Source organism: Protomyctophum bolini (genome assembly GCF_963924005.1).
Source record: "Protomyctophum bolini genome assembly, chromosome: 13".
NCBI classification, from domain to species: domain Eukaryota; kingdom Metazoa; phylum Chordata; class Actinopteri; order Myctophiformes; family Myctophidae; genus Protomyctophum; species Protomyctophum bolini.
Window position 1 is genome coordinate 20,503,543 of NC_137874.1, and position 20,000 is coordinate 20,523,542.

At 44.4% G+C, this 20,000-nt stretch overlaps 1 protein-coding gene across 2 annotated transcripts in view; it reads left to right on the plus strand.

Annotated features, from left to right (window-relative positions):
* Window positions 1-20,000, plus strand: part of LOC308326749 (rho guanine nucleotide exchange factor TIAM1-like) — an 82,929-nt gene that overhangs the window by 30,128 nt on the left and 32,801 nt on the right. For both annotated transcript variants that reach the window (XM_080779768.1, XM_080779767.1), the window contains 8 exons: window positions 34-268; window positions 1,890-2,062; window positions 4,046-4,270; window positions 6,843-7,028; window positions 10,896-11,042; window positions 11,907-11,981; window positions 16,150-16,320; window positions 19,759-19,863. In XM_080779768.1, the coding sequence (XP_080635894.1) occupies window positions 34-268; window positions 1,890-2,062; window positions 4,046-4,270; window positions 6,843-7,028; window positions 10,896-11,042; window positions 11,907-11,981; window positions 16,150-16,320; window positions 19,759-19,863 (1,317 nt within the window). The remainder of the gene's footprint in view (window positions 1-33; window positions 269-1,889; window positions 2,063-4,045; window positions 4,271-6,842; window positions 7,029-10,895; window positions 11,043-11,906; window positions 11,982-16,149; window positions 16,321-19,758; window positions 19,864-20,000) is intronic.

The following is a 20,000-nucleotide window of genomic DNA, read 5'->3' on the forward strand; positions in this document are numbered from 1 at the left end:
AACTGAACGTTCTCCTCTCTCTCTTCCTTTCAGACACGCCGGAGGCGGGACTGCATCGAGGAGGCGGGGTCTGCTCAGAGCGACGAGCGGAGCAGCGGAACCTTGAGCACCGCCTATCCGTCAGACACTCTGATTGGCTGCACCCAGGGTGGCACGGTCAGGAAGGCGGGAGCTCTGGCTGTGAAGAACTTCCTGGTTCACAAGAAGAACAAGAAGGTGGAGCCTGCCACCAGGCGCAAATGGAAACACTACTGGGTCTCTCTGAAAGGTGACACATACAGTACATAAACACTATAGAATGTAGAACGTCAAAACAAAGACTCATTGAAAATGTGTTGTTGTTGTTGTTGATAATGTATTGTAAGCAAGCCGAGCCATGTCAATTCCACCTAGGATTTCCATACAACTTAGGGAATAGCAGACACGCATTGTGTATGTCTCTCTGTCTGCAAATGTCAGTGGGTACTGAAGATACTAAAACAAACTTGGTCCAACTATGCACAGATTGCACACCTCTAGATTTCCTTTTTTTTATCTCTTCTGTTAAGTATAGCTAATTGTGCTTTCGCCATGTTGGATGCAACGGATCCTATTGCCCAGGGATAAATAAGCATAATGACTCTGTAGGAAAATGTACTGTAGCACTGCGATGATTAAACAGCATACATTATCTCGACTTTGATCTCGGTCACGCACCGCATGACCCTTCGGTCTGTGACATCCTGCACACCTGTTTCTATGGACCCCAGACTCTATTATAATCACATCAAGCCTGTGCCCTTGACTCGGCCCCTCCCTTACCGTCACCCTCTCACCCTCATCTATTCTGCTTTATGTTTCCTCCTGCTGCGATTCATCACAATCTAATATTGTTGCGGTTCATCTAATGCGATCTCACCCACTTGAAACGCGTGGAAAACAAAACAGCTTCTCTGCTGGCATTCCTGCTCTTGTCTGCCTTTCCGCTCTCTACTCATTCTTCAAACGCATAATCACATCAGTCCTCGACTCCTCGTTGTGTTCCTCCAGACCTTGTGCTGTTTGTTAAGGCTGAGGATGAACTGCACGAGCCAAGCCTGTCATATTTATCACCCACCGTGACAATGAAAACAACATAGTCACTTGGTTTTTATACTTTATTGTGCTTTACACCGTTTTGTTGGTTTGAGGTTATTGCCAATGTTAGTTTTTAACTAGAACAATATTGAGTGAGAAATAGCAAGATATGTGTCTTGACTCTGCTATGGTGTATCTCTCATCTTGGACATCTCTCATCTTGACTTCATATGGCCATTCTGTGATGTCATCTGTGACTTTGTGCAATGTTTCAGCCTGATCCGACTGCCATTCATTAACATTATAAAATTTCTCTCTCTTTATTTTTAGTATATATATTTTGTGGGCTTTTTCTGCCTTCATTGGATAGTATTATATTGAAGAGAGACAGGAAATGGGAAGAGAGACAATGGGAATGACACGCAGCAAAGGCCGCCGGGCTCGGGACTCGAACCCGCGACGTGCTGTCAGGCTACATTGAGGAAAAGTGCGGGCCAAGTTAAATGTTTAAAAATATATAAAACATATGTGGAAAAAAGGCTTATTGTCAGCGTTGCACAACAAAATGTATATATACTGGTCCAGTGATTTGCAGATTATGCCCTTACAAACAGACAGACTCTTACAGAGCCTCCATGCCATAAACACATTTGAAAAGGTGTAGAGGTGTAGCCTAATATAAAGGAATAATTTCACACTCTCTCATACACCTTCTAAGTTCAATTAGTCTTCTAAAACACAAGTCTGATATGCAATCGATGCTATTTTCACACCTGTTTTATTTCCGTCTCTCTCCTCTCCTACCCCTCCTTTCTCTTCTAATTGGTCTCCAGGTTGCACTCTGTTCCTCTATGAGACAGACGGTCGATCAGGCATTGACCACAACAGTGTTCCCAAGCACGCCGTGTGGGCAGAAAATAGCATCGTACAGGCTGTGCCGGAACATCCTAAGAAGGACTTTGTTTTCTGTCTCAGCAACTCTGTGGGGGATGCTTTCCTCTTCCAGGTGAGAGAGAGAACTACTGACCACACCTATCTGTATGTGTATTCTGCATCCTTTCTTGCATGTATGCATACAGTATGTACAGTACACATGTGCGTGTGTTTCTGTGTGTTTCTGTGTGTTTCTGTGTGTGTTTCTGTGTGTGTGTGTGTGTGTGTGTGTGTGTGTGTGTGTGTGTGTGTGTGTGTGTGTGTGTGTGTGTGTGCGTGCGCGTGTGCGTGTGTGCATGCGTGTGTGTGTGTGTGTGTGTGTGTGTGTGTGTGTGAGAGAGAGAGTTAGAGAGAGAGAGAGAGAGAGCAATACAGTGGTTATTTGCGCACATGACATTCTACTGTGTGTGGTAGATAAGCTAGTGATGTGTCAGTGTGTTTATTTTAATATGTGACATGTTTAAAGGCCACACTGTCACAGTATGACAGTGATCTGGCACACTTACCACTGCTACACACTACGGCGCCTCCATTTGTATTCATGGCAGCTGTCCTGGGTGGCATTCAATCAATGAATGGGAAGATGAATGATGATAAAACGATGATGGGATTGTATTCAGGTCCCTCTCAGAAAGGTTAATGATAACTCTCACTCGCCATTGTTTGGCTGTCATTCGCACGTCTCAATTTCTTCGTGACAGAATAATACCAAGAAAGACGCTTGTACTTACCCATGAAAGAGACATTTACAGTCTAGAGGGAAATGACTGCAGTCACTGCACAATCCACGCGTTGCTGCCCACGCTGGCCCGGCTGGATTGTGGGTAATTTTGTCGTTTGTTGGCAACACATAGGTTGACACTTTATCACTGAGGCGAAGCCCTGTGGCCTTAATCCTGAAAACCAAAGAGCATCTGTTTCTCTGACTCATACTCACTGTGATATTTTAAACACCTTCAACCTGGCGTCTCTATTTTGGGCATGTCATCATAGGCCAAGAAAAAAGAAAGAAAGGAGAAGAAAAGAAGAAAAGTCAAAGACAAATTCAGAAGAATTCAAATAATGTCTTATTTGGGGAATTGAAACTGTCAAAATAGCTGATTTACAAGATCTGCTGTTTTTGCTCTTCGATGTACAACGAAATACAATATATAGGCTAAGTGGTTAATGTGTATTTAAAAAAATTGCATAGATATAAGAAATATTAAGAAACTATTATGTTATTGTAGTCTTTGTGTTTTGGTTTGTATGGACATATACAGTATAGTATGTCCATAGTATGCACATACTGTGTAGACAGACTGTAGACAGCCACACAGCCCTTTTTACCATTTACAGTTCAGGTATTCACAGACGCTCTAATCCAGAGAGACTTACAATAAGCTCATATAACACAAAACAAACAAACACTGACTATATGGATCAGATTTTACAAAGTCACCTGTGTGTTTGAGCGGGAATTAGAAATATATAGAGAGTGTTTGAGCATGTATGAGAGCATGAGAGCTAGGGTGACCAGATCCAAACTGCTCATTTGAGGGACAGAAGTATTGCTTATACACAACAAGCGATACTGCAGTACCGGGTTAGCAACGTACTATACTTGAGTTGCTATTAAATGCCTTGATGTCATATTCGACCATAGGCCTATTGGCTATATCATTTATAAACTCCTCTGGTGTCTCACATTTTGTTTTAAAATCATGCTGCAGGAAGAGACAATGAGCGAACAAAAGGCCAACTATTAGGAGACTAACTATTAGGGCATTTGAACACTGATGCAATTGCCTGTCATCAGTCACAATGTGGGACAGACAGGGTCTCAATCTGTGGGACACCTGAACAGTCTTGTAAATGAGGGACTGTCCCACGCAAAGAGGGACATCTGGTCACCCTAATGAGAGCACGAGCGCACACACACACACACACACGCACACACACACACACACACACACACACACGCTCACGCACACGCACATGCACACACCAACACAACCTCCACCCCCTTATTGTTTCTTCTCCGTCTCTCTCCAAACCCCTCACCCCCTCCACCCAGACGTCAGGCCAGACAGAGCTAGAGAACTGGATCACAGCGATCCACTCGGCGTGCGCCACGGCCCTCGCCCGGCAGCATCACCGTGAGGACACGGTGCGCTTCTTGCGCACGGAGATCCGCAAGCTGGAACAGAAGATAGACATGGACGAGAAGATGAAGAAGATGGGAGACATGCAGCTGTCCACCGTCACTGACACCAAGAAGAGGAAGACCATCCTGGAACAGGTGGGGGGTTGGCTGGTCTCATCTTTGTTTTAACTTGTTTATTATGATCAATACGATGTTTCTGTTCATTTTGTTTGTTAAAGCACTTTGGAGAACGACTCGTGATTCACGAAGAATTCGGTGATTTATAATACCGTGATCTATTTTTTTCTACTTTTTGTTATATACTATGTGGAGGTGTGCTTGAACTCCCATATGCACAGTAGTTCAATCCAGTTCTCATAGTAGATCATGTACTGTACTTACTGTACATAACTGCACATATGCATACAGGACATTCAGGCCTGAAGAGGGAGGATTAGTCAAGCCGTCTTCTTTGTCCAACATCACATGAACTGTCCTACAGTATTCCCTATTAACCCTAACCTTTAACCTCTATATAAGGAAGTAGGAACATAACTACAGGTTTGTTTGTTAAAGTGCTTTGTAAACACAGTTATGGGGATACAAACCGGTTTCAAAGTCTCCTGCCAGTCCTGCGTGTCTTGCATGCTGCTGTGTCTCCATTGACAGCATGCTGCTGTGTCTCCATTGACCTTCAGATGATTGGAGTGCTAAACACCCAAGAGAATGGCTTTAGATGTTCAAACATATGCAGACAGTGCCGAGCGTTTGAACTGTCTCTGGTGCTCATATGCTGAGATTAAGTCTCTGCATACTAAAGTGCATCACATTTTACTGCATGCATTCACTGAGGCAGTGTCCGCATGCGGAAAAGTCCCTACATGTAACCAAGCTCGTATGAATACTGTACGTATTAAATAGCACTTTTCTAGAGCAATGGTTTGAGAGTGCATCTCGCATGTGTTAAAAACACATTAAACCTTGCACACGAAGTCGGGTAAACAAAATGTAACTAATTTGTGGCTAGGTCTTTATTGTAATTATTGTTTACAGTTTATTTTGATGACAGATCGAGATAATTCAGTTTTAATGGTGTATTCTAATATAATACAATCCGTACAGTGTGCATGTTCAGTCTTATATTGCATTGCGAGCACACCAAAATGGAGTATTGTATGCAGAAAAAAAATGTAAAAATGATTTGTGGAATTGTTTTTTATTTGCTTTACTTTCTTTTTATATTCAACAGCTTTTGTTTATTCCACAAAACCACACTGCACACACACACACACACACACACACACACACTGCATGTGTCCTCCTACTTTGTGTATCATGTATACATGTGACTAGTGTATTTTTGCATTGTTGAGTAATAACTCTCCACATCACAACTCATCCTACGCCAACGCCCTCAACAGAATAGAAAAGGGCACTCGCAGCGCATATCTCCACCAGGCAGTGAAATCGCTTTTAGCTCTGCCTTGTTTAGATGTCCTTCAATGTGTGATTCATTCAAATTTGGGGTAGATTGGACGCGTGATTATGAATCCCACCAACGTTCTAGGGTAGACCCGCCTCACCATGTGTCTGATTGGCTCCCGGGAAGGCATAGTTTTACTGAGGTTATGCCGTTCGGGTTAGGTTTAGGGGGGTGCATACTTAGTTTAGACTACCGTAGTCATTGGTCAGACATGGGTTAAGGTTAGCTTTAGGTGTGCTGCCCTGTGGGAGGTTAGGTTTAGGGTTAGGGTTTGAGATAGGTTGTAGTTGTAGGACTAATGACTGGTCGCAAAAACGAGAACTGTCAATCACAACGACTACTGGCCAATCACAGCGGGGCTTTCCTAGAACTGCGGTGGGATCCATAATAATTTGGACTCTGTATTAATTATTTTTTAAACCTTGATCAATGTTTATATGTATGGCCTGTTTATGACGTTGCCTCCTGAACAATGTGTATGACCTGTACGTGGTTCAAGAGTTATGGGCCAAATTGCAAAGTGAGCGGTTTTAGGCTGATTCTATATTAAAATTTGTCGCTCTGAATCAGACATACCCAACCATTAACAAACCACATGCGCCCATATATAGGCAGGACCACGGCCACGTCACTCTGATACACCCATAAATAGGCATGTCACTATGACTAAGACATAACCATAAAACAAACCCATATATGGAAAAGATCTGATTGTCCAGGCCCACTTCAAACTCGGCTCCCACATCTGCAAGGACTCGTGGGAGGGAGGGAGGGCAGTGCCCACCGCCGAGTCGTTGGGATATGTGGTTGTCCAGAACCACCGATCCATCAATCAACATGCCCAATTTCCCATACAGTATATGGGCATGCCCTCATACAGGGTGAGCATACAGGGATCTTTATACAGGCATAAAAGGGAAACAGACAGACATATATATATATATATATATATATATATATGGGCAGTTTGGGTACAAAAGGGTCACAGACCCCGGGTACAACAGGTAATATGACAATGATGACTCCGAGATATCAGACCGATCGGCGGGCTGGAACCTCTCGGTTGAAGAAAATTGGGATGGAGATCATGGAGTGTCTTCCATGACCTACTGGGACTTCTCTGTGTCTCATTACCTCTGTATGTCTCTCATTCTCACTCATCCCTCTCTCGCTCTCTCCCTCCGTCACTCTCTGTCTCTGTCTCTCGCCCCTCTGCTCTCTCTTTCGCCTCTACTTCTCTGACAGATCTTCCTGTGGGAACAGAACCTGGAGCAGTTCCACATGGATCTGTTCCGCTGTCGCTGCTATCTGGCCAGTCTCCAGGGAGGGGAGCCCCCCAATCCCAAACGCCTGCTGGGCTTTGCCTCCCGTCCCACCAAGCTGTCCATGGGGCGACTAGGCATCTTCTCTGTGTCCTCATTCCATGCACTGGTAATATAGGAGCACACAAACACATGTGCACACACACACGCGCACGCATGCATGCACATGCATGCACTCACTCACTCAGAGTTAGTGTTGAAGTGTCAACAAGTGAGCAAGACTCTGAAGTGAACCCCTAATTGCTCCCGATGTGCAGGTTGGTGCCTTGCATCGTTACCTCTGCCATGGGTGTATGAATGTGTGTGTGCATGGGAGAATGTAATGCCCAATCTATGTAAAGCGCTTTGGATAAAAGCGCTACTGTATATAAATGCACCATTTATCGGCAAGGACTCATGGGAGGGAGGGCAGTGCCCACCGCTGAGTCGTTGGGATATGCGGTTGTCCAGAACCACCCCTGTATACGCTGGGTTTCACCTCACCACATTCAGATCATTCTCTTCATTCTCCGTTGTTTATCGGTGTCTTAAGAGGAGGAAGGCGGTGTGCAAACAAATCATCCTGCCATTGCGTTCTCCAGTCATTTCCCTTCCAAGTAACCCCCACCCCCACTCCACCCCCCATCTGGCTAAAGGCCCAGCCATGAGCTCAGTGCTCGGCGTACACCCACCAACCGCTGCATTCCCGATGTCACCCTGCCGAGCCCTCAAAGAATGTACTGAATGAAGTATCGCAGCGGTCGGAATGTTTTGTCATGACATTACGTGCCACTTAACCACGCAGGACATGCATACCTTAACCACGCAGGACATGCATACCTGGTCATGTGGATGGTGTGCGCGTGGATGTATTGACAGTGAGTGCTGTGTGCCAGGCACGCTATACATACAGTATATCTAGATATTTGACACAAAGGGGAATGCAAAAGCTTGAGATGAGTGAATGTCTTATCTCCACACACATACACACACACCCGCACACACACACACACACACACGCACACGTACATGTGCACACACGCAGAAACGCGTGTGCGCGCGCACACACACACACACACACACACACACACACACACACACACACAAACCCACAGTCAACAAAGTGTGATTGTGTTTTATTCCTGGATGTTTGGATCAATACTGGGTCGGTTAGCCGGCCTCCAACCCTGAGGCAGTTTCCCACAAGCAGGCTTAGCCACGTCTGCTCTCTGTCTCTCTTTCTCTCTCCCTCCACACCTCTCCCCTCCTATCATTCCTTCTCCTCCCCTTCCTCCTTGTATCTGCCTAAATCCTGATTCATACTTCATTGCACGAAGGTGTCGCACATCGAAAATAGCAGAGCTTGTATGTCTGCTATATTTGGCACATGAAGCCATCGTGCAACGTAAGTAAAATTATGGATTAAGCCCTCGCATTCTTCCTCTCCCCCTCTCATCTTTCCAAACTTCCTCCTAATTTCTATCAACAGTACTTTGGCTTCTATTCTCTCGTACCTTCATTCTCTCCATCCCCCTCTCCCGCCCTTCTGTTTGTCTCTCGGCTTCTATGTTGTTGTTGTTTATTTTCCGTTCCTGTTGTGCATTGGAAGGGTGAATAATTTAATTATACATCACCCCTGCCACACCACCCACCACCACCACCTCTAAAAACTATAGTTTAATATCCATAGAACACATTTTCTTTTATTGATAACTTTTATCGAAGGGCCTTTCCATAATTTACGTGTTGAAATTGTATTGATTCTCTTATTGATTTTATTTTACACTACTATTTTTGCACACGTGATGTTTTAGTTCTGTTCTTTAGATTTTTTTGAGGGGCGCTAGCCCCTCCTAGTATGTGTGTCTGTCTGTTTGAGCACGGATTGTGTTCAGCTGATTGGCTGAATTTTATTATTTTAAAAACATCTTTATTTAACCAGACCAGACTGGGAAATAAATGGTTCTCAGGTGTGAAACTGCTTGCCATAACCTCATGTGTCTTCTTTCTGTTGTGTTTATCTCACATTTTCACTTCAGTGCATGTGCTCGTTAAAAAAAAAATCTCTTTATCCCAGCACCCCCGTCCGTCCGTCCGTCCGTCCGTCCGTCCGTCCGCTCACATCATAAGGATTATTATTGTCCTAAGGAGGTGTTCTTATGAGAATCTCATTAAAGGACCTCTTGCACACAGTTTATGTAAGAAGGGTCTTCTCATATCCGACCAATCATGTGCGTGACTGACTGACTCATGGCACACACACACACACACACACACACACACACACACACACACACACACACACACACACACACACACACACACACACACACACACACACACACACACACACACACACACAATTATGTATATAATGTAAAGCAAGAATGTGTGTGGGCGAGAGAGAGAAATTGGAAGAGACAAAGAGAGGAACACACACACACACACACACACACACACACACACACACACGCAAACTTTTTAGGATGCCAATTTTATGAAGGACAGTTACAGATTGGCCTAAAGCCGCTTGTAGATCAGCTATTTGTTCGGTGCACAACACCAGCATGCAACTAAGTATAAATCAGGCATAATCTAAACCTGCTTATCCTAACCCAACTTGAATCCTTTTCCTAATTGTAAGCATACCTCCAAACAACAACCACATTTTGTCTTCTGAGTACCAGGGAAATGTTCCTCACAATGTCTATTTCTCCAATTTGACTATATTATTTGTGGGGAAATATAGAGCTCACAAGTGTATACACACACACATACACATGCGCACGCAACACTCAATGTGGTTGCGTGTGCGTGCATGTATGCACGATGCTGTTCACAACTGAGTGCCCTAATGTGAATTAACCCAGAAAAGCCAAGAAGTGTTTCTGTCTGTGAGTTCAGGTCACTTGGGGGGAGATAAGCGACTGAAAATGCTGCGTTCATGCACCAGTGTGCATTATCAGACATGAAAGTGCGTTCTTGCGTGCGTAGACTGACAGACTTGAAATATTTGTGCATTTCCATAAAAGCAGTAACCCACAAAACAACTCAGGCTGCCAAATCCCAAGGAGGGGAAGGTAGTCTTAGTGCAGCGGCAGTAAAAGTGCAGTCACCCCTGAACTTAAGTTTGGACTTGGGACAGCAAGTCACGTCAGCTGGCCTTGCAGGTAGAAGGAGAGGTGAAAAGGTCTGCCATACAGGAGGGAGGCAGCACATTTAGAGTGTTATAAACAAACAAGAGACTCTTAAAATGTATTCTGAACCATTATACTCACTGCCAGTGGAGACAGCAGGCAGGGGTGTTATGGTCTCTCTTCTGAGTACCTGTCAGGAGCCTGGCCGAGGCGTTCTGGACCTGTTGCCTGCAAAACAGGGATGACTGACTAATCCCAGTATACTGGGAGTTGCAGTAGTCCAAACAGGAGACTATATATGGGTGTGGAGAACTTTGATTGATTTTGGCGATAATACAAAGCTAAAAGAATTTGATTATAGTACATAATTTACTTTGCATATCAAACTGAAAACATGAGTCACACCAAGGTTTATCACATGGGGCTTGGCTGAGCCATTTGGTATGCTAAACACATTATACACCACCTGAATACATCATCATCAGTTCAAATCCTCTCTCTCGACTCCTTTTTTCCTGATAAGACATGACACAAAAAGGAGAATAAATATAGATGAATAATAAGTACACTCACACAAATTATTAAAAGCAAGGGAAAAGAAGTCAGTCTTGAGTAGGGATTTAAGAACCGCAGCGTACTGCGCCGATCTAATGTGAAGAGGCAGGCTGTTCCAGAGCCTGGGGGCAGCAGCAGCAAAAGCGCGGTCACCCAAAAGTTAGTTTTTCTGGCTGTGTATCTAAGAAAAAGAACTCACATTTTGAGAGCAGAGATACAGCAAATGGGCTATAATGGTACAGCAGGATGAGTGTCACTGCACCATTTTCATTGTGACTCATGTTTTCCCAAACAAACCCTCACAGGTCGCAGCCCGTACGGAGAACAGCATCAGGAGACGGAGCCAAGCCATGCCCCGCCCCTCCACCAAGCGACGCAGTCGTTTCTCTTCCCTCTGGGGGCTGGACACCACCGCCAAGAGGAAGACTAAGGGACATCCCTCCATCAGCCAGGTGACTACAGTCTCACATCATCTAACATAATATTATTATATTAATCTCATGGGCCCTAGCATCCCTATTGCCTATTCTGGTGCTAAAACATTGATAACCACTGTATCGGTCTGGGCAAAGTCCCGATATTGATGAACTCCTGATTACGAAAGTCAGCAAGGCCTCTGGATGTCCTGTAACTGGATATGTGTAGGTCAGGATATCAGTATAAGTGTACATTTAGGTATGACAAAAAATATGAGTATAAAACTCAATTTTGGATTTGGATCCCATCTCCCATACAGTGTATAGTTTAGCCCGAAGAGCCTGTCAAGCCTGTCTGTTGCCGTATCCAATAACTAAAACTAAACCTAAACATTCTCATGTCACTCCTTCTGACAAAAATAAAATCTGCAAACATATCCTCATTCCAACACCTTGGAGAGCCTTCTCTCTTCTGCACTCTCGGGTCCTCGAGAAGCAAATGACTCAGGACACGTCATTTGGAATTTGGCTCATGAAATGACGGGGCCGTGGTTTGTGAAAAATGCTGGTGTAAAACATACTGTGAATTAAAGCAGACCAACAAAGGCACGTTTATTTCAGGGATCCATTTTGTTCTGACCTCAACCACTTGAATGCTTTGAGGTGTAAAGCTCCAGGTCATAAACCTCCCACTTCCCACTTGGTATGAATTCAGGCACCATATGTTTGAAAACAACATTCTCCATGTGAGGAGATTGACCTAAACTTAACGCTGACATCATGGTCAGAGTTTTTATGGAGAAACATTTCTCTGTAGCATTCAGTACGGCAGGTGTCACATTTTTGAATGAAATGATTAAATGAAAAGGTGAATTATTGTACAATACTTTGTGTTTGCAGGTGTTTGTTGACAGGATGGAGCCAGTGAAAAAGCCTTTGGAGCGCATGTTTGAAGATTCTGCCAGCGAGAAATCTGTAAGAACTTAACTGACTTCAGCCCTCGGCAAAAATGACCAGTACACGAGATCTGATGCAATACATCTGACGCAATGCATCTAACCTGTTGAACTCAGCTCAGTAGATCACATTTATTTCATACAACCATTCAATCAAGTTTGTTTTAATAGTTAGATAATGCTAAGAGAGTAATAGAAAAATATAGACCAAAACTAACAAGACAAAAAGTTAAGTGTACAAATACAAAACATACAAATACTAAATGAGGTTGTAGCATGTCTAATTAATTATGAGAGTACCCTCTCAGAGTTAAATAAACACTCCAGACTTTCATTAGCCTCCGTAAAAGCTAGCATTTTTGTACGCCGTGATAACCATGGAGGGACATCACAGAACTACGAGGCCATGAACCAACAAGGCTGTTAATATGTCAGCTCCATGTGTTTCTAAGACTCACTCTTCACCTGATGGGAGATATTTGAACCTGGTATAGGAGTGTGATTATCAACCTTTTTCATTTTAAGGACCCCCATTTTAATATGCATATGATATGATTATTATTTAAAAAATGTAATCTCTGGAACTCTCTGAGGAGTGTACATGCTACTATCAATCTGTTTATCATTTAACTGGGGACCCACTGGAACCCCCTCAAGGTACTTTTACTGATTCAGCCAGCAGATGGCTGCTCAGATGGCACAGATGAATGTACGAGGGGAGCTGTGCAGGGTTAAGTGTCTTGCTCAGGGGCACTTCAACATGGTGACTGTGTGAGCCGAGGGTCGAACCAGTGACCTGTCCATTCTCAGCTGGCCTCTCTCTATACCCACTCGGCTACAGTCGTCTATAACTACTAACTACTAAGCTATGTGATCGAGTTAAATGACTGCAATCCATTTCTGCCTGTTAATCTAAGCAGAAAACAAAGCTAACAGTGCATCTTGGTTTGTGCTTGAAAATGTTGGACCGACAGACTGACCGACAGCATAGCTAGCTTATACTAGGGCTGGATGCCCGTATTGTGCCAAGGACAGTTCCCGTCAGCTCCATCCGGGCTGACCTCTGGTCAGTACGGTAGAGGAGAGAGGGCAGGCAGAGTACCAACATGCTGACCTCTGGTCTGTACGGTAGAGGAGAGAGGGCAGGCAGAGTACCAGCATGCTGTCACAACTCTGCTCATGGTAGCACTTTCTGCAGGAACACCGAACCACTATGATTAGAGGACCACAGGCAGCACTATAGGGGATTGATTTCCCTTCCCACACACACACACACACACACACACACACACACACACACAAAGCACGCAGGAGGCAATAGAAAGATAGTCAAATTGCAGTGTTTTAATTATGTGTATTTCTAAACTGCATATTGTACAGTCAGCATTGGCGAACAGCACCTTTCCAAGGTTTAGTGGTTTTCTACAATAAGTGTTTTTAGGATAGTGCAGGAGGATAGTGGTTTTAGCACAATGCAGTGTTAGGATCAGAAGACACTTTTTAAAGGGGTGCTCCAGTGCATTGAGGATTGGTGGACCTGCGTTTCATGACTTCCCCCACTCTTTGCCCCCAGCTGCATGAATTCAGACATTTGACATATGCTCTTATGCAGAGTACTTGGCGTGAATGCCAACAGAGTAAATGGTCACATGAATAAAGAACTATCATCTATCGAAATAGACAGCAAGTAATGATACTGCACAAGGAAATAAGAAGTCTTAGGGTCTGAGCTGGTCTCTGGAGATGGTGGCTTTTCAGACTGTGAGGGAAAATGTAAAGTGAGTCTGCTGTTCTGACTCAGGGCGAGAAGACATAGTACAGCTTGAGAGCCAGGCACGTGAGTAAGAGAAGAGTTTACGACAGTGGGAGGGATGTTCCTGTATTAGCTGATCTGAAGTGTGTGGGAGGGGTGTAGGGGTGGACCGTGCCCTTCAGGTAAGGGCATTCCGTCCCTCATGGCTATGCCATGGTAGTGCCTGGTAGTTCATCACCACCAGTGTGTTGAATTGGATGCAGGAAGCATCCGGAAGCCAGTGAAGGGAAAGTAGTAGTGGGAAGACATTTTGAAATGTCTCTCCCTGTTCTACACTGTCCTGTCTAAACAAAGCAAAGACTGATAACGCTTGAAAAAGAAAAAGAAAAAAAGCTTTGTGAGCCTACTATGTTTGCTTTTGACAGAGGGAGGATAGATTATTGGAGACGCCTGTGTGTGTGTGTGTGTGTGTGTGTGTGTGTGTGTGTGTGTGTGTGTGTGTGTGTGTGTGTGTGTGTGTGTGTGTGTGTGTGTGTATGTGTGTGTGTGTGTGTGTGTGTGTGTGTGTGTGTGTGTGTGTGTGCGTGTGCGTGTGTACGTGCGTGGGGTGTTAGTTTACCATGCTGCCCATGCCTCTCCCACCCCCAGCAGAGGCATGCTGGGTAGGCCAGGAGGGGAGCCAGATGGTGCCGAGGAGGCCTGGGAGTTCAGGGAGTAGGAGGAGGAGGCACCCCCCAACCCCAGGCTGCTGTCTGTCTATAAGAATGTGTGTGTGTGTGTGTGTGTGTGTGTGTGTGTGTGTGTGTGTGTGTGTGTGTGTGTGTGTGTGTGTGTGTGTGTGTGTGTGTGTGTGTGTGTGTGTGTGTGTGTGTGTGTGTGTGTGTGTGTGTGTGTGTGTGTGTGTGTGTGTGTGTGCACGCCTTTATGTCTCCCTCTCTGTCTGCCTCTCTTTGTCTCTTCCAATTTCTCTCTCTCGCCCACACACATACTGTACATAGTGTATATTACTTTACATACATATGTGAATGCACATGGGTATATAAATTCAATTCAATTGAAAGGAGCTTTATTGGCATGAGAAAACACACATGTTTACATTGCCAAAGCAAGCGTCAAAATAAAAACTATTCCAATCTAAGAAATGTATTTATGTATGTATACAATTAAAGGGATTAAAGTAATGTATAGATGCATGCATACAGTATATATGTGCAGAGTGCTACACGTGCGCATGTGGCCACACACACACACACACACACACACACACTCACACACACACTCACACACGCGCACAAACGCACACACACCGAGTATACTAAAAGTCTGAGTTCAGTTAAACAAGGGACCACCATGGCAGTTAGGTTGTTATAACCATCAGCAGATTGTGTGGCGAGAATTCAAATCCTAATGTTGGGGTTGTGTGACGAGCGATGGAGGGAGCGGGGGGGGGGGGGGGGGCTGGGGGGGTAGCAGAAGCAGAGGCAGTGATGGATGGGGGCGGGGCAGGCATGAGAGAGGGATGAAAAGAAGAAAGGGCTATCTGGCTGTCTGGTTACCTGATAGGAGCAGATATGTTATCAGTGACAAACAGTCTGCCGTGGAAGAGGAGAGGATCTGTCTGTACTGATGGGATGGGCAGATTGTCAGAGGTCAGACTGATGGACTCAAAGGTCACAGAGCATGGACCTCATGTCAGATGTGGAGACTCTCTCACACATGCGCGTGCGAGCGCACACACACACGAGCGCACTTGCACGCACACACACACACACACACACACACACACACACACACACACACACACACACACACACACACACACACACACACGATTAGATTAGATTTAAAGGTAATATGATCTGGTACCCTGCACTCAGTGGTGATGCTATCAGCCTACACAAGTCTGTGCCACTCTGAATAGAACAAATAAAATACAGCTGAATTAGGATCAGTGTTTGACTAACGATTCAGATCTCTGGGAGGTGTCAAATATTGATATCCCCTCGCGCTGTATGTACAAAATAGATGTTCAGAACAGGTAAATCATTTATCATCTCATGGTTTATCTTCTATTCATCTGTGTGTGTGCGTGCGTGCGTGTGTGTGTGTGTGTGTGTGTGTGTGTGTGTGTGTGTGTGTGTGTGTGTGTGTGTGTGTGTGTGTGTGTGTGTGTGTGTGTGTGTGTGTGTGTGTGTGTGTGTGTGTGTGTGTGTGCGTGTGTGCGTGTGTATGTGTGTGTGTGTGTACACACAACAGTGGTCCTCAACCTTTTGTGGACCAGGGCCTACCTGAAAATCTTGAAGGAGTTGGCAGCCTGCCCATGATCTTGACCACTTTACACGGCGGCCAGTCAGATGGGTGGGCCGGCGTGGGCCGCGTGCATTTTCAGAGCATGTTTATTGTAAAGGTGGGGTCATTCCATTGTGTTTTTCAGAGTCGGAGGGAAGACTCTGTGAAAAGTGTTCCCCAGCAGAACGTGGACAGTGACATCTGGGTTCCTGATTACCTGACTCCATCCTGGGTGTGTCTGCCCAACGACCAGCCTGTCCTGGTTATCATACATCCAGGAGAGACGGCACTGGATGCCCTGAGCACAGTCTGCAAGGTACAGTATGTTATTACTGACTACATTTTCATTTTCAGACCCATCTTCACTTGCTAATAATGATCAAATATGATGTTATTGTACACCTTTATTAAGGACTTCAACAATGGTCAGAGCCACTGTGTACCGTCGCAGAACAATATGAGACTCTTTCAAGCCTAAGCCTACATTTCTGCCTAAATCAAACAGCCAGATGAAAAGAAAACATTGACAATCTGACGAGGGAACCCATTGGTGCATTCTATACACTCTAGAGTGTATACACACTGTTAGTGTGTTGATGCGGATTGCACTGGTTTAAATTTGAATCCCTTTCTGCAGCCCTTGGGTTCCTGTAATCTCTACTACACTAACAAAAAACAAGTTGGCAAAACAAAGGTGTATAGGATTCTTTTTTAAATTGCACTGCAAATGCAGTACTACTCAAATATTGAACACCTGGGAGTTGTTTTGGCACACATTCGGTGCAATGCATTACACACGACAGGGAGTATAATATAACTGTTCACCTGTTTCATGAGCTGATGTGAAAGGTAAAACTAGTTTGCCCAGCCCTGTCCTTCATTAGCATCCGGTGCATTGTGTTCCATGCTGTATTACCTTTCCCAGCACACAAACATCATTTCTCAGCTCACAAGCACACACGCTTGCTCACACAAGCATGCACGCACGCACGCACGCACGCACGCACGCATGCACGCACACACACTTTTTAACTCTGTGTGGAACCAAATGGTCCATTTGGTTAAAGTAAAGATGGAGTGCCATGATTTCTTTCTTCCCTAAAACATGATCATCAGTTATTATGATTATAGTAGGAGCACAATTTTGTTCCAAAAAGTGTACAGGATGTGTTAAAATGTTTTTATGTGGTCACACCCATCAGTTCATTAAGTATACTGTAGCTGGTTTTCACCTTAGCAGCACCCATCTTAACTGAGGCCGCACCCACAGCTGTTGTATGATAATGGAGGAGGGTGATGTATGATGACATGTCAATGTTGTCGTTTAGATGTCGAGAACTTCAAGGGAACGTGTACCGGATTGACTGGTTGCATAACCATTATTAGGAAATGTGCCCATATAATCATGCAATCGCATGTGCTTGCTGATATATAAGTTGCAATGAATCAGACATATGAGTTTTATATGGAAGGTTAAGAGAACAGTATAAGGGCAATTATGGGAATGGAATAGAGTAGACCAGTGGTTCCTACTCTTTTTTTAAGCTCTGGACCGCTAGCATTATGTCAGTTAAATAGTGACTGTTAAGGGCTTGATTTAATTCATCTCAAATTAACACATTAAATTAAGCTCTTACAGTCAATATTTCATTTCAAGCTTTTCCCCCCACACCACGCCATCCCCCCACCCAACACAACAAGTGGTTCCCAGGTTGATTCTTAGTCAGGGTGGTGGTGCTTGGTTCATAATCAGTTGAAAACCCCTGTACTCGAGTAATGTCAACTCCATAGACACAAACACAAAACAGAAGACGTACAAACATCATGGAACTCTATCTTAAAATCAAAACTGTTTAGTTTCCACAACGAGTTAGCAGACAAGTGGGTTCAATGTCTTGCTGAAGGAGAAGGACACATTAATGTGACACATGGCTCATGTGGGGGTTGGACTCGAGACCTTTCCATTCTGAATTTGGGCACGTTCGTTAATTGCATACCCTGCCCGCTACCATATCACTTTATGCTAATGTTCTCTTTGCGGCCAAAGCGTTTCAATTCTTCTAACCATTTTAACAATTTGCTTACACCAGAGACTGGACAGATAATTGACCATGACAGGCCAGTTAAAATGTAAAATGGATTAGGACTTGGTTTACTGATGAGTTTTAAATGTGGGCTCAACAGAATCCAGGTCTGGTGAGTCGCGGGCGTGTGCACGAAACGAGCATGCACGCAACAAATTCATGGGATCGTGCTCACGTAATAAATACACTTGCGTTGTCGCACCGCGACTGCTCCACAACGCAGGTCTCATTGGAAATGAACTAGGCGCGTTAAATCGCTTCACGTTTGAAAGGCCCTTAATGTGTACACATTAGGCAAGGCAAGGCAAAGCAAGGTCTCTCTCTCTCTCTCTCTCTCTCTCTCTCTCTCTCTCTCCTCCTGTCAGTGATGGGTGTGTCTGCAATACCTGGGATGGTTGAGGTGTTATGTAATATTGTCTGTGGTTCAAGTATGTAAAGAACAGAACAGATGTTCACTTCCTTGTATCGATGTGCCCTATTATACAATATGGGTAATTCCTTAACCTTATTATTATAGATTCAGTACTCTTCATCAACAATATCTCCCTCTTTTATCCCAATGTCTCTCTCTCTCTCTCTCTCTCTCTCTCTCTCTCTTTCACGCATGCAAGCACGCACAGTTCACTCTTTCTCATTCCTCCATGACTTGATAAAAACCCTCCCACCTCAGTCTCTCTGTCTCTCTCCCTATAGTCTTTGTGTCTTTATCAGTTTAAATAATTAGTAAATGCCATACTTGGCTGCACACTAGAATAATTCTTAATGATACTGCATATGTAGGCCTATATGTCCCATCGAGATCTATCCACTATGACACATGTGCAGTATATGAAGCCGATCTGTACGTCTGAACGTGCGTGTGCAACTGTGCATGTGATGAAATGTCATAAATAACTGGAGCGCCTAATCTGTCCCCTATACAGTATGCAATGCATACATGTAGAAGAACATGCATGATTGAATACATACAGTATATCCTCTAATGCTGTCAATTGTCAGCTGTGTTACAGTGTGTATACAGTACACTGTACAGTACTGAGCCACACGGTGCAAGTGTGCCATTGTAAGCTTTCTGTTAAAGAGGATCAAACTACAGCAGCTTACAGTGAAATCACATTCATTGTTTGTCATTTCCTAGTTTATCAGTACTTTCAGTATAATGCTGAATTTATAGTCCATCCTGCATCCTGGAGTCTCTCACCGCCAATAGCCGATGTGCGATGCGATGCTTATACGTCGGCTATTTTCAGCAACAACGTACGGCAAAGTATGAATGAGTCTTTAACAGTCTTTAACACTCCTCCTGTCCTCTGGACCTTCATTGTGTCTTTAACAGTCTTTAACACTCCTCCTGTCCTCTGGACCTTCATTGTGTCTTTAACAGTCTTTAACACTCCTCCTGTCCTCTGGACCTTCATTGTGTCTTTAACAGTCTTTAACACTCCTCCTGTCCTCTGGACCTTCATTGTGTCTTTAACAGTCTTTAACACTCCTCCTGTCCTCTGGACCTTCATTGTGTCTTTAACAGTCTTTAACACTCCTCCTGTCCTCTGGACCTTCATTGTGTCTTTAACAGTCTTTAACACTCCTCCTGTCCTCTGGACCTTCATTGTGTCTTTAACAGTCTTTAACACTCCTCCTGTCCTCTGGACCTTCATTGTGTCTTGCAGGCCCATAAGCTGGATCCATCCAACCACTACGTGCGTCTCAAGGTCTGTGTGGAGGGCCAGGTTCTCCTCTATGTCCCAAAGCCTGAAGAGGACATCTCTGACCTGGTGAGAAAGAACCCAACATGTCCGTCCTGGTGTCTCAGCCTGATGGGTACACTGCAAAATCCACTTGAATTGACACTATGGGAGGTGGGAAGTATCAAAGTATACAAGATCAAAGAGTAGTAGCGCACACCTCTCGA